The 24,253-nt window shown below is 47.0% G+C and overlaps 1 protein-coding gene across 15 annotated transcripts in view; it reads left to right on the top strand.

Annotated features, from left to right (window-relative positions):
• The window catches only part of NEDD4L (NEDD4 like E3 ubiquitin protein ligase), a 299,031-nt gene extending 275,703 nt beyond the window's left edge, over positions 1-23,328 (top strand). For all 15 annotated transcript variants that reach the window (XM_074355280.1, XM_074355281.1, XM_074355285.1 and 12 more), the window contains 7 exons: positions 7,601-7,674; positions 9,798-9,858; positions 9,975-10,034; positions 11,719-11,826; positions 13,135-13,231; positions 13,986-14,058; positions 18,390-23,328. In XM_074355280.1, the coding sequence (XP_074211381.1) occupies positions 7,601-7,674; positions 9,798-9,858; positions 9,975-10,034; positions 11,719-11,826; positions 13,135-13,231; positions 13,986-14,058; positions 18,390-18,492 (576 nt within the window). In that variant the 3' untranslated portion in view covers positions 18,493-23,328. The remainder of the gene's footprint in view (positions 1-7,600; positions 7,675-9,797; positions 9,859-9,974; positions 10,035-11,718; positions 11,827-13,134; positions 13,232-13,985; positions 14,059-18,389) is intronic.
• The last annotated feature ends 925 nt before the right edge of the window (positions 23,329-24,253 follow it).

Raw genomic sequence — 24,253 nt, forward strand, 5'->3', positions numbered from 1 at the left:
AACCCTGGTACCTGTCCTTTTACAGAAGCCCAGAAAGAGTTCCCGTCCCCCAGACAAGATCCACATGGCCTTGACATTCATGGGCTCGTGGAGCGCATTTTAAGGGTTTCCTGTGGAAAGTGACATTGATTTGTTCCTTATGTCTGCAGAGGTCATTGAAAGTGTACTCCACTGTCCAAAAACTCTGTACTTAGATACTCTGTCACTTCACGATGGTGTACTCGGTTTTATGTCAGGTTTCTGCCCTCTTGGGTTCTCAGCTTTAGAAAAAAGAAGCGTATGCGGCTGGATATAAGGGAATTAATGACAACTGGTGAGGGGGACAAAAACTGGTTAACAAGAAAGTGATCACATAGGTACCAAAAGTACTTGTTAGGTATGCTCGAGCCAGGAACAGTCACTGGTGTTGAGACCTGGGAGTGGGTGCGACTTGAGGAATCCGCGGTTTCTTTCCTTCCTGGTTGGCTGGGTTGAGGCTCATAGAACTTCAGGCACCAGGGATGAGAGACACCTTGCAATTATTGTAAGTGATCAGTGAGTCCATTAAAAAATCTCATTTTGCCCTACCTGTTGGGGTTTTTTGTTTTTATTTTGCTCCATATTGTGCTTCTTGCCTAAAAATCCTCACTTGAGACAAATGGGCACTGCTGTCCTGGGTTGATGGTCCCCCATGGGTTGTGGGGAGGAAGGTCTTCTCTGAAGTGCCTCCCCCCAGAGAAGCTGTCCCCTCCGGCTTAGCAGCGGCCTCCCCAGGACCAGATGCACCACATGGCTTCCAGCCCTTGTCTGCTTCCTTCCTCGTCACTCTGGATCCCGGCGGCTCACCATCCCCTTGCAGTACTTGCAGGGCCCAGTGCCTCTCCCCCTTTGCCCCTTCTTCCTCCGTTCCCCCTGCATCCCCTTGAAGGATCGCTGCTTCTGCTGGCCCCGCCGGGCACGTGCTCCCCGCCCACTTCTCTCCTCGTCCCACCCACGCTAGCTGAGTAGCCTCATCCACCCCATGGCTCCAACTACATCCCTTTCCTCATCTGCGCCCTTCCCTTGTTCAGGCTCCTCTGGTTTCTTGGCCATGTCATTTACAGCCTTCCTGGTTCCTGCATTGGCCCCCAGCCTGCTCCACTCTGTTCCCTGTTGCCCCACATCAACCTTCCAGATGTAATAGTTCCGGAAAGCAAACCCAGACATGTAACTCTTTTGCCAAACAAAAATTCTTCACTGACCATCCTGTGCCCTGCGTTTACAAATGAAAACCTTTCCAGCACAGCTTAGGAGCTGCCACTGCCCACCTCTTCCCTTCTGATACCTCTTTTCTCTCCCCTTGGGGTGCCTGTAACGGTGTCCCCAAGGGCGTTCGGTGCCACGTCACTGGCCGTGCAGCGCCCTCTCTGTACCAACACGGTTTCGATTTCTCTCTCCCATAACCCTGCTCACACTGCCCTCTGATCTCACTGACTGCCTGTCTCCTGGGAGCCCCTTGAGGTTGTCTTGGGTTTTCCAGTGCCCAGCATGCAGCCTGTGGCTACTAAATGCTTATTGAGCAAAGGAATGAATAGTGCTGACCTAGATTTTGAAAATGTTGATAATGTTATAAGTAATAGAAGCTCCAAGTGTGAGAAAACAACATAATTTGAATTGCAATGACTTTTTTTTTTAAGCTGGACCTATTTAAGGGTCTCAACTGCCAATTTTCAAAGGGTAACACATGGATAATCATCCTGGAACTATGTCTTCTTTGCATTTTTAATGCATGGAGGGAGGAGTAAAGAACCAAGGAAGATTTAAAATCAATCTTGTGTATCAAATGCAAAAAAGAAAAAGTCTCTTTATGTATCTGCTTATAGAAAACCATAGGACCAGCTCAAATAACATGGTTCAGAACACATTAGCACCACCACAGTTAGAAGCAGACGATCTGGGAAACATGCCTTAGTTCCAGTTAAATGTAACTGTTTCCACCTAATAAATAAAACCAAGCACAAGATGTTTGCATTGTTAGTGGACTAATAAAGATTCTGACAGTCATTATAGTTCATGTTGATTACTCCTTAAATCAGTTCTCAAAGCTTATTTCATGTGGACTTTTCTGACTTTTGGACTGAATCAGGTAGAATAATGCAATAATCAAAACAGACTCATGAGATGAGCAGGATAACAATTAGGTGCCCTATCTGTGAAATTACTGCCTTTCCTTTTAGACAGCTAAACCTGATCAGCAGGGAACTAGTGTATCTATTTTGCATTCTGGGAAGAAATTTGGAGTGAATTAAGCAGATGCATACTGATCTCATTTCCCATCCAATCCATCACCAAGCCCTGTTCATTTTTACTCCCCTCTCTGTTCTCCCTGTCTGTTCCACCACCAGCTCCCAAGTCTAAGCTACTGTCTTCTCTGGTAGACTCCTGCTGGGCTTTTGTATCCACCTCTGCCTCCTACAGCAGTAGAGTGGTCTTTTCAGAACATGAAAATGATCTTGTCATTCTTCTGCTGAAAACATTCAGACATTTCCCACTTTATCACTGTTGAGATAAAGACCTAAATCCTTAAGTTGCCCCCATGAAGTCCTGCGTGGCCTGGCCCTGCCTGCTTCATCTCCAGATGTGTTTTGCATCAGAGCTGCCCACATGCTTTCTGGGTCTGCTCCCACTAGGCTTCTTGCACATACCAAGCTCCTTCTTGCCTCAGGACCTTTGCACACGCTATTCCTGCTGTTGGGAACACACTTCCTCCTACCCTTAGTTCAGATGTCCCTTCTTCATGGAAGCCACCCCGCTCCTAGACCATAGTACTTCAGAGTGTCGTTCATGTCTCCCTGTGGCAGGTACCATGAGTGACTTTGCATTTCTTTGTGTGGTTATGTGTTTAGCATGTGTCTCTCCCGTCAGGCTCAGTCTTGGTGATGGCTGCCCTGGGTCTGCCTTTTGCTCACCATTGTGCCCTCACCACCTGGCAGTGCCTGGTGCAGGGTAGGCGCTCGAAATAGAATTGTTGAATCAAAAATGTGGGCGTCAACAAGAGACCGACGCGAGCCTCTCCCTCCTCCGCCCTCTGCAGAGCTGCTGACTGCACTGCAGTTTCTGACCCAAGAGGAAGCCCATGCCTCCTTGGGCCAAAAGTTAGTCATTTCTTCAGTGGACTGAAGTCACCATAGGAATGCACTGTGCATGTACTCCGCCTTCCTCAGTGCTTCGAGCTGCCTTTTTCTCATCCCACACTTGGAAAATCAGACCACAAAGTCTGGTGATCGCTGTCACTTCATGTGATGAAACTACAGCTGCTACCATTCTTTTTTCCCAACTTGTTTTCTTTCTGGTTGGTGAGAATCTGGAGATGCTGGTTTCTGGGGCCTACTAAAAACGTTTCAAATGAACAAATTTCAGTATTTGAACAGTTGTCATATGCTAGCCAGAAAGACTAAACCCTGCACTCGTGTATACCCACACAAGGAGGAGTCAGCCTCCAGGAGGAGACAGCCCTTTAGAGCTATGACAAGGAGAAGGTCTTTACCGCAGGTTCGGCAGAGCAGGCCCTGATCCGTTCATCTTGAAGAGGCCCTCACGGTGTGGACTTTGAAGAAGCTTCGCTGCAGGGAGGGAAAGAGAATGGGCAGCAACTACAGGAGAGACGTGTTAGGACCTGCCTGAGTTGGGTGAAGGCACACACTCTCCACTGGGTGACAGTGCCCCCAGGGGGCAAAGACTAGTTCTTGGAGGGTACAGAGTCTCTGCCATTACAGTGGCTTGTGGTCCTCCAAAGGGCCCCAGACACACCAAAGGTGTCTTGGTTAAGATTGCATGGGAGGAAAAGGGCCCCTGTTGGTTGGAGGGGATCTAAAAAGGCTCCTTGCGGGGCAGTTAATGAAAAAAGAAGGGCTAAGTAGCACTGGGTTGGGGAAGGGGAACGAGGGAAAGGGAAGAAACTGGGAAAAGGAGGAGGGAGAGAAAGGGGAGAGGCAGAGCGAGGTGGGGGAGAACCAGACCAAGAGCCCAGTGAAGAGGTGGCTCCCAGAAGGACAGGGACCCTGGCTCCTCAAGGCCAGGTCAAGGAGATGGACAGAAGGCAATGTCAGAAAACGTGGAGGTGGAAACGTGGGCCAATCGCCGGGAGAGGCTGAGGAGGACGAGGGTGGCACCCAGAAATGGGACGGAAAGCAGCCAGACCTTACTCTGCCCAGTCCAGTGTACCTGATTTGATCCACGGACTCCTCAGTCATTGGATGTAAAGCAGCTGTCAAAGTTCGGGGAGACGTGTGTGAATCCGAAGTTGTCACTTGCCAAGGAAGAGGGTTTCCAGTGCTGTGAGAGCTGCATCCCTGAGTTTCCTCTGATCTTTGTGGTCGTTATAAAGAAGAAAGATGAGTTCATACTCGCGCCGGGAGACTTCAAGAAATAGCAGTGTTCCCACAAGCACTTACCAAGCACCTCCTGTGTGCCAGGCACTGTGTTCATGTCCTTCATGCTGGGTTCTTAGGAGCTCAGACACAAGATGACAGGATGCTGGTCCGGGAAGCCAGTGGTAGGACAGAACTGGGTATCAGGTGTTGTGGGGAAATGGGTGGGGTGGCAGGAAGCCGCCCCAAAGAGGAGGAGATGAAGGATGTGCTGCCGGGGCAGCCCACCTGGGCTCTGGCCCGGCTCCATCACCAAATTCCCTGTGTGTCATGTCAAAGTGACCCACCTCCCTGGATCTTGCTGCTGCCTCTCTGGCAGGATTAATTAATGCCGGAGCGTTGTGGCTCTGAACATCGTTGGTGGGAGGAGAGGGGTTGGGGGAAGCCCTCTGACTTGCACTCTGTGTTGTACGAGCCCCGCTTCTCTCTCCTGAGTCTCACAGCCATCGTGAGCGCATTTAGTCCTTCCCCTGTGGCCACTATGTGTGAAGTCAGGAATTGGGATGTGCGAGGGAAAACAAATGCAGCGGGGCTGTGGTTACAGGCGGAGGTCGGCCGGAGAAACTTACATGCATGGAGTCAGCTCATCCAGTGAGAGAGCCTGGCTCTGCTGGGCTCAGACGAACTTGAGCTTGACACTGGCACACCAGCAAAAGCCTGACCTGGGAGGCACCCAGGGCTCTCGGTGGACCGACCCTAAGGGAGCAGCACAGGGAGTGGGCCTGGAGACCCCCTCTCGGCCTGCCCCGAACCCCCAGCCTCACCTCCCAAAGAAACTGTGGTCCCCAGTCAACTATATGACCCCAGCTTATGCTTCCTTCCTTAACACAGCAATCTTTTTTTTCTTTCAAAAGTAATTTTGTTAGTTAACAAAATTTGATAACAAAATATTAAGCTCTGTAATAAAAGTAAATACAGTAAAAACATAAAAATCACCCATAGTTCCTACCAACTAGAAAAAATCATGACTAAAATTTTGATTTATATTCTGGAATTATTCTTTGTAGACACATGCATAGGTTTGTTCTGTTTTTTTCCAGAAATGGAATTGTACGGTGTGTACAGTTTTAATTTAACATGTCCATGTCAGTAAATAGCATTTTAATGGCTACCCAGAATTCCATTTCACAGAGCAGACCTTTTTTTCACCATGTCAGTATTTCACTGTATAAACAGTACAAAGATGATAAAAATCCTAGAATATACATTTTGTGTACTTGGCCAGTTTTTTTCCTTTGGTGTAAATCCGAAAAGGGAAATTACTATGAAAAGGTATATGCGTGTTGGAATCTTGCTGTCCCAAAGTGTCCTCCAAAAAGATGAAACCAGCTAGACTCCCGCCACCAGCAAAGACGAGAACCGCCACTCTCTGCTCAGCAGCCTGGCTGGTTCTGCCCTTTTTCATCTCCCGGGGCTGCCTCTGGAGTGTCTTCCTTCCTCCTTACCCCTCCCCTCCCCATCTCGTCTGTGGTTGACCCATTTAGTCAGCAGCTCCCTGGAAATTGCAACTCCTGCAAAACATTCTATCCCAGCACTGGTGAACTGTCCTGGAAGCCTCCCAGTACCGAGTACTGGGCTTGGATTATTAACTTGTCGTCTGGTGTGGATCTGATAGAAAAATCCCATTACTGATGGGAACAGCAAGACAGGTCTTGGAGGAGGAATAAATGGGAAGAAAGAAAACCCATCACAGGCTTATTGAAAAATACTACAAAAATGTAAATGAGTACTGTCTACAGACCTCTGAATGACTGTCAAAGAACTAGAGATGTTTTCCTGTGAGACACGTCCCGTCCCGCCCCCCTCCCCGGGCGAAACTGTTTAATATCCGCAAGCAGTGCCGTGGCCTGCCTAGGACAGGGTCCGACCAGCAGCAGGCAGACCGGACGCAGAGGGAAGACAGCAGCGAGAAGGAGGAGTTGAGGAAAAATTAAAATCTGGCAGCAGTAAAACGTTGAATTGACATCGTAGAAAGTGGAGTTCAGTCGTGGGGAGGGGGGGTGGGAGGGGAATAGATCCCTTCCCGAATCTTGAAGAAGAGGACAAAGAAGAAGCTGAAGGGCCGAGATGGATGATCAGTGGCCTTTGATTGAAAAAGCTGTCTCCACGTGAAAAGGAGCAACGATCAGGAGCATCATCAGAGAAGGTGTTTGCAGAGGAACAGGGTCCGGTACTCAGGCCAGACAGGCCCAGTCTGTTCCCGGGCATGTGTGGCAGGAGCGGGGAGGGGTCCCTGGAAGTGAGCCTCTGCCACAGCAGTTGAGCTGTTGCAGACCGGAATCTGCATCCCTCGCGACGGGTGTGCCCTGGGCTGAGAAGCCTCTTCCTGGGCTTGGCTTAGGCCCGGTTTGTAGGCGAGTCACTGTGGGAATAAAGACCACAAAGAGTCCCACCAGATAGGAATGTAGTTCATCTTTGCAAGGTTAACTTGTGGGTGGTACTTTTTTCCTCCCCGCCTCCCCCCCCAAATTTCCATGAGAGTTAACTTTTTCCTTGTTGGATCAGTAGGTCCCTTCCTCCCTGCCCTTCTGCTGGTTACTGCTTTATACGCTCTGACGTGAAGCCAGGGCTGGCTCAGCGTGGAGAAGGCCATGCCTTGATTTCAGCTGCTTTGCTCTTTACCGTTCTGGGCGGCTCTGGGGGAGGGAGCTTCCTGGGATGAGCAGGGAGGCATTGTCTGGATGCGTGTAAGAGGCTGGGGTTCGGGGGGGCGGGGTGGCAAGTGAACCCCACACCCAGCCTGGCATCCCCAGCACCTTTCTTATTTTAAGTCCCTGTGTTTTGCCCCTTTGAAAGAAATTCCACACCTTTTTTTTTTACGATTATAAAATCTAATTCTTAGCAACAAATTTGGATCTCTGCAGTCTTGATGGATGTATCCTGTCTTTCCTGTGAAACATAATTAAATTTCTTGATAAGTGAATAGCAGATATAAAAAAGATGTTCTCCATCATTGCCAGTGTATAAAGAATAATTAAAACTCATCAATAACCATAAAATAACTTGCCGTCAATGACACGTCCATTAAACGTGTAACATCTTAACAGTTTAAAAGCCTCGTTAGACTTTCCCGTGGACACAGAGCCATTTGCTGGAGAATAGTTCTGAATAAATTTTACTTATCTTCCTTTTATAATAAGATGTTATTACTCAGTAATAATATGCAAAATAACTTCACAATGGTGATCGTTGTTTTATCTTTGTAATTACAGACGTATCAAGTGGATCTGAAGCCCAATGGGTCAGAAATAATGGTAACAAATGAAAACAAAAGGGAATATATTGAGTACGTATATACATACTTACAGCCTTCTTTTCTGTTAAATGGAACAGCATGTGTGGTTGATGTCCTTTGCTGAGATAACTCATGCATATTACGGATGTATGTTCAACAGTGCAAGTTCCTTTCCGGCTTGGGCTAAGAGGAAGCTGAATCATGGGGTGGCAAATTTGGCTTGTGTCATGACCTCGTGGAGCTGCCGTTCGAAGGAGCAGTGGGAGGAGGAGAGGGCGCATGCTGTTGAGTGGTGTGGCAGATACTCCAGGGAGTCTGCGGGTGTCTGGTCTAAAACTGAGAATGGCAGGGACAGAGCACAGTGTCCACAGCTAGTTGGGATAAAATTGGGAACAACCAAAGAGAAAATGTTTCGTCTCTCTCCTGACCTCTCTTCCATAATGAAAATGCAGGGAACGAGTTCAAATGGATAGGGAGAAAGCAACACATGCAAACATAAAGAATTGTTTCTGTTGTTCGTAATTTTAAGTCAGTCTCGGCCTCTGTTGGTGGAACAAAATGTCGAGTCCTGTGGCAATCTGTTAGGTAATCCTAGCAGTCTGTAGCGGGTAGGTCTTTCTCTGTTGGGCGGCTTACATTTTCCTCTGACATTGATGTACGCTTCGAGCACACAGTTCTGATGTCTTCCGAGGATTTCTAGGTTGCCCTCGCTAGTCCTGGTGCAGGCAAGAGGTCAGTGAAGCAGTGTTTGGTTCCCAGGTCCTAGTTTTGGCTCATCTTTTGAGTTACAGCTGTGGCCTGAACTCCTTGTTTGCATTCAGAACTCCCGTTGCAGCAGGCCAGGTTCCCTCGTCCTCATCATAACTGGTCAGAGGACTTGAGTTCAGAATTGGCTGAAGGGTCTTAGCATCCTTCGTGTGATCTGCAAAGAAAGGACTGACTGGCCTTTCTAATTAGGAAGAATTGGAGAGCATTGGCATCTCTACTTAGAGACCCCGACAAAGCATGGACTTCTCCTCCACCTGCAAGTTGAAAGCTTGCTATACTCGGTTAAAAACTAGAAGTCAGATACTACAGTTCTTGCCTGTTCACATTGATTGGCTCTTGTTCTGAACGTGGACAGTCTCAGCAAGCAGATGATGTCCTAGCTGACACCATTGTCTTTATTCGGAAAGTGCAGGCTTGAATAGATTTTTTTAAATGCTCCACCCCAGGGTGACTAGGGTCAAAAGGCTGAGGATGTGGACTTTGTGATATGTGTTGTGCATCATCCTTTGCAGTTAATTCTTCTAGGTTTCAGATTTGGTAGGGAGTGGGGTCAGGCAGAGTCTTAGCTAGCTTCACTGTGAAAAGGATGATTGAAATCTCCAGCTGCTCCCCACCACCGTATCCCCCTGTACAAGTAGGCTATTGGGCTGATGATTGCAGCACAGCCAATAAAACCTGATATGCTGAGCAGCGGGTGGGCAGCAGACTGGTCCTTGAGGGCCGTTGCCATGGTGCCGCCTCCTATGAGAAGGTCCTTGTGCTGTTGCACGACAAAAACGCCTTAGGTGGGAGCGAGAGTAGATTTGCCTGGTAGTAAATTCTGCTGAACGCTAAATATTGTTAGGGAAAATGGCTTCGGTGGATTTCTGTTACTGAAAGAGGTTTTACCATTAGTCTTCCAAATGTTGGTATTAAAGTATTAGTGGTAAGTCATTCTGCTGATAAATTATGTGTCATCATTGGAAAGCAGTACATTAGATGCTAGAATGAAATATACAACAAAATATGTTGCACTGGCTACTCCCCTTAAAAATGTGTACGTGTTTGTACATATATGTGGGTGTGCACATACGTGAGTTCATATGTGTGTGCATTATGCACATGTATGTATGTATTCAAACCTCATTTCCCCTTTTCTCCACACAGTTACATTTATAAAGCAACTTTGATAACTCAGGCTTGATCTGGGGGGAAAAGCCCAGTCTGTCTTGGTGAAATCCTCAGTGAGACTTTAGTTCTTCATGTCTGTTCGAGTCATTCCATGAATAAGCCGCAAGTACCCCTCTCCGTGGCCACCGTAGGGCTTTCTCTCCTTCCCCTGCCTGATGAGAAGCAATTGCAGCTGGGAAGAAAGAAGTGAACATTGAAGAGGATGATTAAAATGCTCTTGCGTTTTCCTCCCGCAGCTTGGTCATCCAATGGAGGTTTGTGAACAGGGTCCAGAAGCAGATGAACGCCTTCTTGGAGGTAAGTTGTGCTCACGGTGCGAGAATCTCACCTGCGCCTCCAGTCATAGGTTTTTCCTGTAAAATTTGTCTCTTTTAAGGACAAAGGTGTTTAGAATGATTTTTTTTTTCTTTCAGGGATTCACAGAACTGCTTCCTATTGATTTGATTAAAATTTTTGACGAAAACGAGCTGGAGGTTTGTATTGTAAATGTTTTGTGTAAAGTAGATTTTTAAGTAATATTCTCTGACCCATGATGTCCTTGGCAGTGTAAAGGTGGACGAATTTTACTACAGGTCTCAGGGGCTTGCTTGTTTGCGGGCCTGGGAGGGAGGACCGGTGGAAATAGTCACGTGTAGAGTCCTTGCCCAGGAGAGAGCTGTTCTGAGACCCAGCAGGCGGGGAGAGGCCCCCCGAGCTGGGCTGGGCTCACGGCCTGGCGCACCAGGCGGGGAACCCGGCTGCTTCTAGTAGAGTAGGGTGGTGGCGTCCTCCTCCCCCGGCGGGGCCGAGGGTCCCACCCCTCTGCACACCCACTGCGGCAGCCCAGCGGGGACTTGCCAGGAGGGGAGTATGAGCACCCACGAAGGGTGTAGAGCAGAGGTGTCCGTGAACGTGAGGTGTGCTGTGTTGAGGAAGGCAGCGCATCAGAAAGTCAAGTCGTAGCGGGAGGTTGTTCAGGCTGCTTTGTGTTGACATGGATGAGAACTCGCAGTTTAAAAAGCCGAGATTAAGGGGATTATGAGGTACAGACTGTTAGCTGCAAGAATGTACTGTACAGCCCAGGGAATGTAGGCAGAATTTTGTAATGACTATAAATGGAGTTTAACCTGTAAAAATTGCGAGTCTCCGTGTTGTACCGCTGTAACTTATATAATGCTGTATGTCAACTCTACTTTGCTAAAATATTTAAAAATTCAAAACTAAAAAGTAGAGAAATCTCTCTACCTTTATGTTGAGAGAAACAGAAGAAAGAAGGCTGTGTCTGCTGAGAGGCTGCTGGTAGACCTCACTTGCCAATTGTCCAAGTCACGTCCAATGAAGTGTCTCCCCTCGACTGGCTTTCTATTCTTTCACTTTAAAATGGAAACGTCAAGATAGATGATGTTGTAGAAATGATGTCGTGGAAGGGGTTCGTTTGACATGTGGGGACACTGAGGCAGGGAGCAGTCGGTGACCACCCCCCCCCCCCCACGTTTACCCAACAAGGGTTTGGCACAGTCAGGCCTGTGATCGGTTTTCAGGCCTCTGGTTTAGTTCTCATTCCATTTTACCGTGGTGCCTCTGTGGGAATATCACGCATTTGTCCACGGGAAACCTGCCCTACGGACACTTAGGTGACGAGAGAAGGAGACCTAAGACTGATGGGCCAGGAGGGCAGCTGCTGTGTCAGTGCTGGTCCAGATGCAGCCTCAGGTCTCAGGTCTCAGGAGAGGTGAAGTGGTTGGCCCTCAGCTGGTAGGGTTCCTGCTGTCATAAAGCACTAATTCTTTTGTGGGTGGAGAGGCATTTTCAAATACTGAGACAAATAACCTCTCAGAAGGGGAACAGCCAAGCTAATGAGCCGATAGAAATGGAGCATAAGAGAGTCTGTGAGTGCTGTGCTGAGATCAGCGGGGCAGGGAAGGCGATTGATCTGGGCGTTTCATTTCCACTGTGAGGTGTGGTGGCCTGTACGAGCGTTAGAATCGGGCCCCCCTTGTTAGCTCTGCTGTCTCTGATCTGCAGCAGCAGGTGGAATTTGGAACGTGTATTCCCCTTCCTTTGTTTTCACGTCGCTGGCCTGTCCTGCTCTGCACGGCACAGTGCCAGCCTTTCCTCCATGTGTCTCTTCGGCCGCCACGTCGCGCCCCGTTTACCTCTGGTCCGTCTCCCTCCTAGTTGCTGATGTGCGGCCTTGGCGATGTGGACGTGAACGACTGGAGACAACATTCTATTTACAAGAACGGCTACTGCCCCAACCACCCTGTGATTCAGTGGTTCTGGAAGGTAAGGCCAGGGCCGGGCCCTGCTCTCCACCTGGGTCAGGCCTGCGGGCCCTGTGCTGCCCTCCTGCGGTCCTGCTGCTGCTGGAACCTGGGGCTCTGTGGGTACCTGGCCTGCTGGGGGCTGGGAGGAGGGGCCAGCTGAGCCCAAAGCAGCCCTTCCTGTGTTGCTTTTCGGTAACTGCAGGGCAGACAGCTGTCTTGAATACGGTTGATCCCCCTCCCACTGTCTTCCTTGACCAACTGATGAAGGCGCTTCTGTTTGAGGAAACGCCTCTGAGTAGGACGATTCTGAAAAGCACGTAGTTGGATTCAGGAATTGGAACTAGTCCTCCAGAGTGTAAGTAAGAATGGGAGGCATCTCAGGGCCAGAACGTGCTTTGGGGCTGACTTTTCCAAGATGCCATTTTGATTTAAAAAACCATTTTCCCAACCTTTTTTTTTTTGATTCCAACAAACATTTTGATCTTTACATCCTTCCATCAAAGATGCGAAACTCTGAAGGCCAGTGCTTGTGTTCTGTTTAGCTTAGGAGAGAAGAGAAATAGAGATGAGTGGGTCCAAAAGAAAGGCGGTAAGCTGACTTTGAAAGAACGATTACAGGGGAAAAGCTGATTATTTACTTACAGAAATGAAATCATTCAACCCGTCTTAATTTCTAAACATTATTATTAATAATATTTCAAGTGCCAGCAAATATAGAAAGAAAAGAAAAAAGCTAAATCTTCAAATCTTCAAATCCTAGTCCACATCTTGCTCAGCTTTGATTTTGGATTTTTTTTTTTTAACATCAGTTTAAGTAACTTTACCAGTGAAGCCAACTTGATTCTTAGAATAATTCAGATACATAAGATACACAGATTATTTCAGAGGCCTATCCTGACTTCTGTTTTTCTTGCTTTTTATAAAATGTTATCTTTAGAGAATCTGTCTACAGTCAGAAATCCTGCCTCATACCCTGAGTTCCCCTGGCGTCGACACTTCCCAAACTGTGTGTGTTTAAAATTGGCTTGGTGGGGGGCTGGCAAACTTCACGTACAGAAACATGAGCTCATTGCCATCAGTGAATTTGCTTTTTATACCACTTATTTTGCCCAGTTGGCAGAAGAAGAAAGAGACATTGTGATCTGTTGCTCTCTGAGATCACAAAGGCCTGTATTATGGCCTTAAAAAAATTAAAAAAGACTTTCCAGAGTCAACTGTCTAGGTCTTCCACTGCATTGAAAATAAGATTCAGTCCTGCCTGCCTGCATCATGGCTGCAGGTACCACGTATCACGTGGGATGCAGTGACCTTTTGCCTCCGTTCACAGGCTGTGCTGCTGATGGATGCTGAGAAGCGTATCCGGTTACTACAGTTTGTCACGGGGACGTCCCGGGTACCTATGAATGGATTTGCCGAACTTTATGGTGAGCAGGATGCCATTAGATTTCGTTCTCCCCCAGTGAATTTCTAGCCAGGCATCAACTGTGGCCCGAGAAGACTCTGCCTCCCAGGCCCCTAGACAAGTGGGCTTTGCATGGACCCAGTAGACATGCATCTCGTGAAGAGAGCTGTCACCTTGGCCGTTGGTGTAGTTACCTTTATATACCTTTATATGAAGGACATTATTACCTTTATATGAAGGGAGGGTTGGCTTTGGTTTTTGTTTTTGTTCAGAGAGTCATGAGGTTACTCTTCCTTTTTCTTGGCTGTACCTTCAGAAACAATTAGATTTTGCACAATTATCCATGTGGTTATAAACTGATTGTTTAAAGCACTCCTCACCTCCACAAGGCAGAATTCTTCAGTGCTTACGGTAGACTAGAAAAATCACTCTTTTTGTTCTACATGTTAAAAGGTCACGTTTCAGTTTTTGCATCTCCCCCCTCCCCGAATTCGTTTTAAATTGAAACTTCCAGGGTTAGGCTGAAAGGCTGTAGCTGTCTGCACTTCTATGGGTTGTTATGTCTGATCTGTTAAATGTGGTGTGATTCCATCATGAAGGTGTCTCGGAGTCTATGTTGTGAGGTCGTGCGGACCCCTTGTTTCCCCCAGTTAAAATCTGAATGTGACATTGCAGCCACAGAGGGTGTCTTGGGCCCCCCCCCTTTCATTCAGTCCCTCCTTCACCTTGTTCTACTGCCTTGAGCACTCTCAGCATTTCTTTTTTTCTTTCTCTAGGTTCTAATGGTCCTCAGCTGTTTACAATAGAGCAATGGGGAAGTCCTGAGAAACTGCCCAGAGCTCACACATGGTGAGTGACGAAAAACCACACAGTTGTCAGCAAACAGCATTTTGAACACTTAGCTATGTCTGGTGCCGGGCGAGAAGCTAGAACTCTGTGTTCCCTGCCCATCCAGCGTGTAGAGTGTGAAATACCAGCGATGCCGATGAAAATGCAGATCGTACCGTAATGCTAATGAGATCAAACTAAGATTTGAATGCCCCCAGTATGTTTGATATGTGAAGCGTTAAAGCCCCTTCCATGGCTGTGAAGAACCTGTAAGTCTGGGATTTACTAACGTGATGGTGGCCAGTGGAGTGTCAGAGATCCAACCAGGGCCCCTGTCCAGGGAGGCACGTGGGGGCGTGGCTGCACTCAGAAGGCCTCCGGGATGCAGGGCGGGGAGGAGGGTCTCGGGGTCTCTAAGAGTTCTGTGAAACCCAGCAGAGAGTTGACCTCGGTAGCTCTCAGGGAGCTCCTCCTAGCTGGCTCCCATGTCCCTCAGGTTCGTTTCCCCACAGGCTTTTATTTCTCGCCTTTGGGAAGTAGGTGGGGGGGGGCCCGCGGTCCGAGGTCGGCCACCCAGCCTCCTCTCCCACGAGAAGCCAGGGCTGCGGAGCCGGCGTGGCCATCCCGCACATCCCAGTGCCACTGAGCACTGAGCACTTGCCCTGCTGGCTGGGAGAGAGTTCCCATCAAAATGCGTTTGTGGAAAATGGTCTGTGAAAGGTTTTTTGCTTCTCTTTGATCCCCTTGCCTCACCAGAAAGCATGTTTTTCTACATTTATACCATTCGTGACTCTGAATGGAATAGATGTGGTCCCTGCCCGTCGGCGTCATGAGAGCAGCCTGACTCTCGCTGAAACTGGCCGACAGCCAGAGCAATCGGTGTCCATGATGCTCTGCCTTTATTCTCGGGGGAGAATGTTTTGGCCATTTGGAGTTTTTTCCAAACAATATCGGAGTCAAATGTAGCTTTCTGGGTTCTGTAGCCTTCAGCTGAAAGGCAGCAGCACTGAGCCGAGCCCCAGGCTGTCAGGGCGGGTGCAGGGGTGCTTCTCAGGGTCCCATGATGAGTAAGAGCTGCATCCCTGGGCCTGGCTGCTGCGTGCGGCCTCCCTCACCCTGACTCAGCCTCACGCGTACCGTTAGTGTTCCTGTGGGCTCTCAGGGAGCTCACTCGTGGCCACATAGTTCCAAATCACAGGATTTGAACTCGGATTTGCTAGGATTAGAATCTGCACCCTGACCACTACGCTCCAGCTGCTCCCTTAGTGATACGGTTCACGTCCCTTCTAGACTCTTAGAACCGAGTGAGTGAGTGTTCAGCCCTCGTCCCTCTGTAACCCCAGAGACAGCTGTCTTGCTATTGAACTCCTCTATTTCAGAATCCACATGCTGAGCCACCACTAAACTACGGTCCTGCTTGTCTAAGATCCCTGAACTCAGTGGTTCTCGGCCTTGGCTACACGTTAGAACCACCTAGAAAGAGTTCCAAAAAATAAATAAATACCAGTGCCAGGGTCCCACTTCCAGAGACTTTGACCTGGTCGGTCTGGTGTGTGACCTGGGCCATGGGATTTCTCAGGGCTCCTTGGTGGTTGGTGAGGACAGCTCGGATTTAAAATCACTGTTCTTCCTTAGGAAGGACGAACGTCTGCACACAGGAGGAGAGCAGCCCCATCTGCTCTTACTGCAGCCTCTCTCCTCTGTGAGTCACAGAATTAAAGCATCCAAAGATGATGCTTTGCCCAGACAAAGAGGAGAGCGGGCCCCCCCACCCCCCCAGGCAGCCCCGCTGGCAGCGGGTACTCACTCTGTCTCCTCTGCTGGGTGACCGTCCTTCCCTCCAGCCCTGATCCTCCCGCAACATAGGAAACAGGAGCTTCGCTCGCTCCTTCACAGCAGCAGCCGTATACGTGGCTAAATAGAACGTAGCCCTATGTCTGTTTAATTTCTTCCATGTTTTACGAAACTACAAAACTACACAATTAAGCTTCAGAATTAAAACCTGATTTACGAGGAGAGTGCGGGCTGGTGGAGCTGGATCTTCCAGAGGGGACTTTCCATGAAGCCCTCAAATGCAGTTGTTGATCCTCTCCCATTAAAGGGCTGCATTCCTTTGTTCCATCAAAGGTCACTGCTTGGATAGTTACAATTCTGCTTTACTAAGAGTCATAGACCCACCTAAAAATTACCTCCTTCAGCCCCCGCGTCTTCTACCAGATGAGGCTGAAGCCACTGAGGGTAATGAGGTCACACAGCTAGTTGGTGACAGGCCACAGCCAGATCCCCCCTAATTCTGCCTCAGAGGTAACAGTAACACTTACTAAGCGCTTACTGTGTTCTGGGCATTGTCCCCCGCACTCCGTGTTTATTAACTCCGGTAATCATCACAGCAGTTCTAAGAGGTGGGTCATCTTATCACCCACTTCTTACCGGTGGAGAAGCCGAGGCACAGAAGGCTAACATAATTCCAAACCTCAGCTTTTAACACTCCCCTTTGCGCCCCTCTCTCTCCATTATTCCAGTGTTCCTCCAACTTGAATAATGAATGGACCTTTTTTAAAGGGAAAAAGTGGCCACTGATGCTTGAAACCCCATGGGGATCACAGGCCCTGGGTTGAAATACCAACTTAAAATCAAGCTGCCAGCCGCCTGGTGGGAGAGGCTTTGTCACGCGTAGCCCGCAGAAGTGGCATTCTTTCCCTGTAACCGGTGAAACCATGATCTTTGAGATCTTCATCACAATGAAAACCAAACATGGAAAACTTCTTTTAGACTTATTATTTCAGGATTCCTGGGTTTCTCAGACTTCTGATTTGTGAAGCACAGTGTTATCCTGTGCCACGTCTTTTGATGTTTGGTGACTGTTTAAAAAAATCTCAGAGCTCAGTGTATCTTATTAAACATTTTAGGGGTTGTGAAAAGGCTCATCATGGATGTGGCCTATCTTACCGCTGCTGATAAATGTTAATTTTTAAAATGGAGGGCGTTGTCCTCCTTGTGCTTAAGACACCTACATCAGTGCCAAGAGGGAGCAGTTTTAAATGGGCTTTAGAGCCAGCCTGGGGCCGAATCCTAGCTCTGCCACTTACTGTGTGACCTTGGGCAAATTACCTAACCTCTCTGTGCCTCAGATTCCTCCTCTGTAAATAGGGATGAGGCATGACCTATCTTACAAGTTGGTTCCTTGGATTCACTGAGGTGACAGATGAAAAGTGCTTAACAGTAAATGTTCCATGAACATAAGCGCTTATTAAAGCGTCATGACCTAAGTAAGGCACATGCATGTGGCCATCGTCATGACAGGTGCCCACCTGCCTGGGCACCTGTTCCGTGACTGGTGCTCTAGCTCTATGTGTGCCTTGCGGCCCACAGCGGATGGTAAGTGAGTGATGGCAGTAGTCACTGCCTTTGGGCACTTGCCATGTGCCAGGCCCCCTTTCTCTGTTTTGGTTTGACCCTCCCAGCCCTGTTATGAGCAGTCTCCCCATTTCACAGAAGAGCAGACTGATTCAGAGAGTGCGGTGACGTGCCCGAGGTCACAGGGCTGGCAGGGGGCGACAGAATTTGAACTTGATCCTGTGGACAAGTACAGTCTTGCTCACAGAGGCCACATTTGCCTGGAGGCCTTGCTGTGACCAAGGTGATTTGTGCCATCCCTGCTGAAGCCTCCAGGTATGTAGGGGCTTTCACTCCGCATGTCGATGGCTCACCTGACTTTGGTTGGAGGCCCAGCATCTGGACCCCAGAGCCGTGGGCAGCCTGGTTTCTGGTCTCGCGTCTACAGTGCTTCTTTGGGGTGAGACCTGGGCATACTGGCCACTGCTGGGCTCTGGGCCCCACATCTGCAAAACAGAGAAAGCGTCACCTGCCTCACAGGGCTGTGCTGAAACTCCAGTGAGGCACTACGTAGAAAGGCACCAGGCTTGGCAAAATAATGTAAAATAAGGGCGAACGTTAGAAACAGGCACAGCCTCAATTCACCCTGCTGTAACTCCTGCTGCGGAAATTCTGTGTCTCAAGGGTTTGGAAATCTTTGCCTATACATCAGTTACCTTTCCCTCCTGTGTCCCTTCCCAGCAGTGTTTTCCAGGATCCACACCCAGTCATAGGAGAGAGGTTCCATGGGCTATTAGAAAATTCTTTTCTCTTCCCCTGTAGATTATGTAGCCTCTTTGGTGTGGGCAGTGTCATCGCTGGAATTGATTTTCGGATAATCAGAATTGCTGGTTGAGACTTCTGTAACCTCTTGCTCCAACACCAAAGTGCCCCCTTTGCCAAATCTAGGAAATGCTGTTGTAACTAAAGGGTAGTGATGATGGCTTTCTGCCTGCACTTTTTTGTTCCTTTTGCAGCTTTAATCGCCTTGACTTACCTCCATATGAAACCTTTGAAGACTTACGAGAGAAGCTTCTCATGGCCGTGGAAAATGCCCAAGGCTTCGAGGGGGTGGATTAAGCGTCCCGTGCCTCCGGGTGGTGGTTCTTCGAGCAGGTCCTGCTTGCACTTTTGCATTTGCCTAACAGACTTTGCTGAGCCGCTGGCAGAGGGCGGCGCGCGGCCTGGGCTCCTGGAGCGTTGCCCTCGCCCGGGACTTGCCCCAGTTTCAACCTGGGAACCCAGCCCCGGGTCCGTTCCTGCGTTTTCCACCAATTACCAACTGGTTGATGTGTATACTAATTACATTTCAGGAGGACTTATTCTATTTATGTTATGCCTCTGTAGGCGAAGCCCTTAATAAATATTTTATAATGACAATGAATGGAATTAATCACTCTACAGGTATAGTATTACAACTCATGTTTACTTTTTAAGATGATTTAGACCGATTTTCAGACTTCATTTCATGACAATTAAAGATGTCTCATGTACTTGGAAAAGTGAGCTTTTTTTTTTTTTGTATTTGAATTTCATACCAGGTTTGATGTCGGTGACATTTTTATTTTTAAAGTACTTTGACACCCCCTACCCCCTAATTCGATCAGAATTGGAAGACTGATTTTCATCCAAAAACCTTCTACAGACAAGTACTTTGAGAAAATTTAAAATACATTAGGCACCATGAGTTTTTTTTTCCATACTCAGAATGAAAATAAACTGGATATTACTTTTTTTTTGTACAAATTTAGCATAATAGCTACAGGCTGAGAGAATTGTAACATAGCATGACAAATTTTGTGTTGACTTGAAGGAATCACACCATTATTCCTTAGAAGTAATTACGTGTGCTTTAACGCATTTGAGACAGGGTTCGACTAGCATTTCTCGTCAGAGAAATTACTTAACCCTTCCCAATGCTGTACAGTCGTTCTTATTATTATATTTTCCTCTTTGCTGTTCGTAGTAGAGACATTTGAATGAAACTTGGCACTGCGTGATTTGAAACTGTGGAAACCAGATCTGTGTAGTCTCCTGTTTGTACATGTTTGCTAACGGTAGTGAAATAACCAATTTTTGTTCTAACTGCACCAATTCCGAAGGCACTTTATGTACTACATGGAGGTCATATCTGGTCTTGATTCTGTTTTGTTGGGTTTTTTTTTTTTTTTAATCACAAACATTAAATGTGATAATGATTTCCTCCCCTGCACACACCTTTCCGGTGCAATATCTACCCATTGTGAGTCTGGCTGCTGGGTACAATGCCTGGACGTAAAGCTGAGCCTACAGACCTGTCCTCACCAGCTGTTTTGTGATTTCTCCTCCCCTGCAGAGATTAATTTAATATACACTTAATCTAACCGAGTTTGTTCCTTGTTGCATGCTTCAGAACCGTGGACTGCCCGAGTTGTGTCTGTTGTGTGCTAGGTGAAAAGTGCCAGAGAAGACTGGGTGTGACCCCCCTGATGTCCAGCTCTTCTGAGGGTCCTAGCGGGGATTGAGGGGGTCTGTGAGACTGGTTTCTTAGCCACTTGTAAGTCCTGGGTGCAGAACTCTGTTGTGTTTGGAGAGACTGCCTGAGGCAGCGTGGGGGTGCTGCCACCCTGCGGTCCTTTCTCACCTTTGTTGTCCTCTACACCGCCATGGCAGTCGGGGGACACTTGAGACTTCATCTCTTGCCAGTCGTAGATAAGACAAAAAAATCATGGTTTCGGGGCCTCCATTTGTTATTTAAGAAGGATCTTTTGTTGTTACAAATTCATTTTACCCAGCTCTGGGTGGCTCGTGGGAAGCCAGGAATATGGGTGGCTGGAAGTGAGTCGTCTGAACAGGGTGCAGGGGCCTCAGTGTTGTCTGAAAGAAGGTGGATTTCTAGAGAGCTGAGGATTGTTCCTTTTTCATGTTGATGAAAAAATACCAGTAGTGATCAGAAAACTTTGGTGTTGAGTAGGTTAAGAAAAAAACAGTATTGCTCATTAGTTTTACCTGTTGATAGGATTTTTTTCCCTTCAGTCAATATGACAAGTTTGTGTCAGCCCCCACCTTGTGGCCCACCAAGTGCAGACTTGCCTTTCTTTACACGATTCGTGCCAAAGCCTGAGAGCGCAGGATGCTTGGATGGGTTCTGAAAGTGATTATGTAATTATAGGGGGAGAAAGCCAACGATTCTTGTCCAAGGAGTGGGATTCTTCTGTCATTTTGTAAACTGTATATTTGAAAAAATCAGAAGTAACTGCATGCAAATTAGGCAAAGTATTGGAAATACGGAAGAAAACCCCATTCTAGGATAATTTCTGTGCCAGGAACAGATAAGAATTATCAAAATACATCCTTGTGAATACTTGAAAGGCAGTGATTGTGAATGACAGTTCAGTTCATCTGTCCCTTAATATCTGATTCCAATGACAGCTCAGAAGTGCTGGGTTCAGAGTTTGTTTTGGGTGGGGGTTTTTTGTTTTTTAGTCTGAATAAGGTTCCCTAGTTCTCGGTGATTCTCAGTGTTTCACCCTTTGTCTAAAATGGTCAGATCTTGGTTTCTCTCCACCCTCCATCACCTTCACAACGTGATCACAGAGGCAGTAAGGAAAATGCAGCGTGTGAAGGAGCAGACTGCCCGGTCATCCCTTGGACCTCTGTCTACTCCTCTGCCCACTCAGCAGGCCTGGGGGAGGAGGGCGGGTCGCCTAATCTAGTTGTCCTTAGCAGTGACGCTACTTTGCAGTCCAGGGTCTCTGTCGCCTCTGTTTTCTTAGAAATTACCTGAATCTAGTAGCGTCATTAGTTCCTTGAAAAAGAGTTGCTATGGGCCATTTTGCCTTGAGGGTAAGTCCCAGAGTTGACATAACTGCACGTTGAAAGTCTTTTAAACATCAGTTATCATATCCACCTATAAAGGTCCTGGGTATCTCTGTTCCCGCCTCTTATCAGCCTAAAGGTGAATTTGGAGAAGTCTGCCCAGGGGGATTGACTTCAGATACTAGGCTGCTTTTCTACCTGCTGCCTCTGGTGCAGGGAGCTGTTTTAAAGCTGTATTCCGCTTCAGTGCGATTTTCCTTTTTCCCAGAACATCCCATTATTTACCAAGGCCCTTGGGCCGCTAACATCAGATATTCCCTAAGGGCAGGTGACAGATGCTGTAACCAGACACGGATGATCCCTCCCACATAAGGAGGCAGAGAGAGATTCTGAGAAACGGTTTGCACAATCCCTGAGCCACTTTCTCTCGTTGTGAAATGGACAGCACGTACAGTTGCTGCTTAATCTTGCCAGGTCCATGCTGGCTCTCTTGCAAGGCAAGTTCACATGCAGCAAGTCACTAACTGTTCTAACAGTTACTGTTTCAAACTTGACTGTGAGATTTTCCTAAGTCTCGTTATCTCACCCCTGAAATTTCAGAATCTATCAAAAGAGCCTGGGTTAATCAGTTCTCAAGCCCCTACCCACATCCTCTTTGTTCGCCTCTTTCCTCCTCACCCTGACTGCACCCCTGTACTGACTCGGGTGGCATCTTCTGCCTTGCCAGTAGGGGGTGCTGCCGTGCAGGGTAACTGCCTGGCCCACTCCCTTCCTGACCCCCAGGAGACCCTGCACTACCTCTGTCTCTTTCAGACTTTGGGGTACATCCTGACATGTCATGTCAAAACTGCCAGTTTTAGGTCTGAGATTTTTTTTTTTTAATCCTGATAATCTCCACTTTGTACTTTAGATTTTAAAACTGGGAAGAAAATGTGATGTACTTTGGACCACTTTTTTTAATTTATCAAAGCCTTAATGAACAGTGTATATATATTTGCATACGCACACCCCCACCCGAGTGTTTTCAGTGCATCGGAGACAAAGCTGTAGCATTAAGATGGGAGCTTGTATAGTGTCTCATAGAAAAGGAGAGCTTTCTGTTGGTATGGAGTTTTCCAAGAAGACCTCTCATTAGACATCTGCCCTTCATTAAAGATGTTACGTGCAGAGCCTTGCATGTTTAAGGCGCATGTCTTTTTGTTGGTTGGTTTTGTGTTTGTGTGGAGTAATGATGAAATCTAACGACACTGGCAACAGACCTCTGTGTACTACGTTCTCAACCTGTATCAGTGCATTGAAAGCCTTCTTGTGACCATGACCCTGTGTCCACAGACATCTGTGCTCCTGTATAAGCCAGTTTGCCCCTCTTCCTCAGACTAATTTCACCTCGATTGTCACGGTTTCCTTCATGTTAACTTTGCATAACTTTGTTCTTCCTTTACTGCTATGTATGTAAAATATATATATATATATATATATATACGTACATATGCTATCCAAATATATCTATATATATTTGCATAGCATTTTTACACCTTTCTCGAGGAATCTGGTTTCAAAAGGGAGGGAGAGTTGAATCCCTTTTACAGTTTTCTCCAAGCTGTGTCCTGAGAATTCTGACCCTCGGAGCCCAAGAGAACCCCAGGACAATGATATAATATGCTGTCATCTCTTAATTCAGGATCTGTTATCAAATGAAACATGAAAAAATAGTGACTTTTAAGGTGAAAGAGAGTTTCAAGCATTCCAAATGAATTCTCAATGTTTCATAACTTTTTATTATAAACCCACCTCCTAATATAAAGCCAAGTACTATTTGTTACAGTAATTAAAAACCAAACTACTTAGAAATTTTTTTAAAGACAACGTATGGATAAATGCTCATTTTCACAATCAGAATAGCTTTAAAATACGGTTGAATTTGATACACACAGGAAACATTTTGTTGAAGAATAAGTCCTTTTTGCTTTTTGTTTTTCTTGAGCCATCTAAAGAGAAATTGTAGATTGTTTTCCTGATAGCAAAAGAGTTATGTGACAAAAATGAACTCGTTGTAAAGAAGTGATGCAACTTGTCAAATATTTAATAAAGAATTATGGAAGCTAGAACTTTTCTACATCAAGTATTACAGGTTGTCTAATTTAAAGCTTCTTCATGAATGCATGGTCTTAATTGTTTTAGGGGTTTGAATGCCTGCAGATTTATATATAATGTGTTCATTTCTTTAATCTCCCTAGAAGTTCCACACCTTTAAAAACATTATTAAAGGCTGCCCAGAACACATGACTTGATGGGATGCACCTCTTTTCTTATCCTTCTGTCTCTTCATTAAACTTGAATTAACGACTTTATGTAACATGTGGGTGATCCATAAAGTCCATTCCTGGAAGGCACATTTCACCTCTAATTTTTATCCAGCCAACCCTCGATTTATATGAGTTAATGAGACTCAGTAATGAAGCCCAAGGTGGTTCTCAGGAGAAAGATGCTTCCAAAACCCAGATCTTGTGTCAATTCCCTGATAAAACGCATAGACTCCTCAAATTTTTTCATTTTCTTTAGTATTAAGCCTCCTCTTGCTGGCCTTAACTTGCCCCTTCAGGGACTTCCAGGAGGTAACATCCAAGCCAGACATTCAGTCCTAGTTTCTTACAACTTGTCTCCTTCGGTTAGCAATAGACAGCCTTCTGAGTTCCTGCGGCCTCCTCCAGCCTTCTAGGAGCATAGAAGGGAGGTACCAGTGGATAGAGCCGCTCTGACCTTTAATATGTTCTTAGAGAAAAACATGAATGATGAGATACACAGAGTAAATCATCATGTATCAGTTACACGGTTGTTCAGTTTGTAAACTCGTAACCTGCTCTGAAGTCCAAGAGTGATCTAGGCACTTGAGAAATTCTAAAGCCCCCAGTAAAAGTGGTGGTGAGTGTGGGTCCCCAGGAATTCGCATCCCTGTGGTCCTTGTTGGCTCTGGGGAAGCACACTCACAGAGGTCCCTGGATGTAAGAGGGCAGAAGCCACTTTCCATTCCCTTTGGTTGGTG

The sequence above is a fragment of the Camelus bactrianus genome, chromosome 30 (genome assembly GCF_048773025.1).
Source record: "Camelus bactrianus isolate YW-2024 breed Bactrian camel chromosome 30, ASM4877302v1, whole genome shotgun sequence".
NCBI classification, from domain to species: domain Eukaryota; kingdom Metazoa; phylum Chordata; class Mammalia; order Artiodactyla; family Camelidae; genus Camelus; species Camelus bactrianus.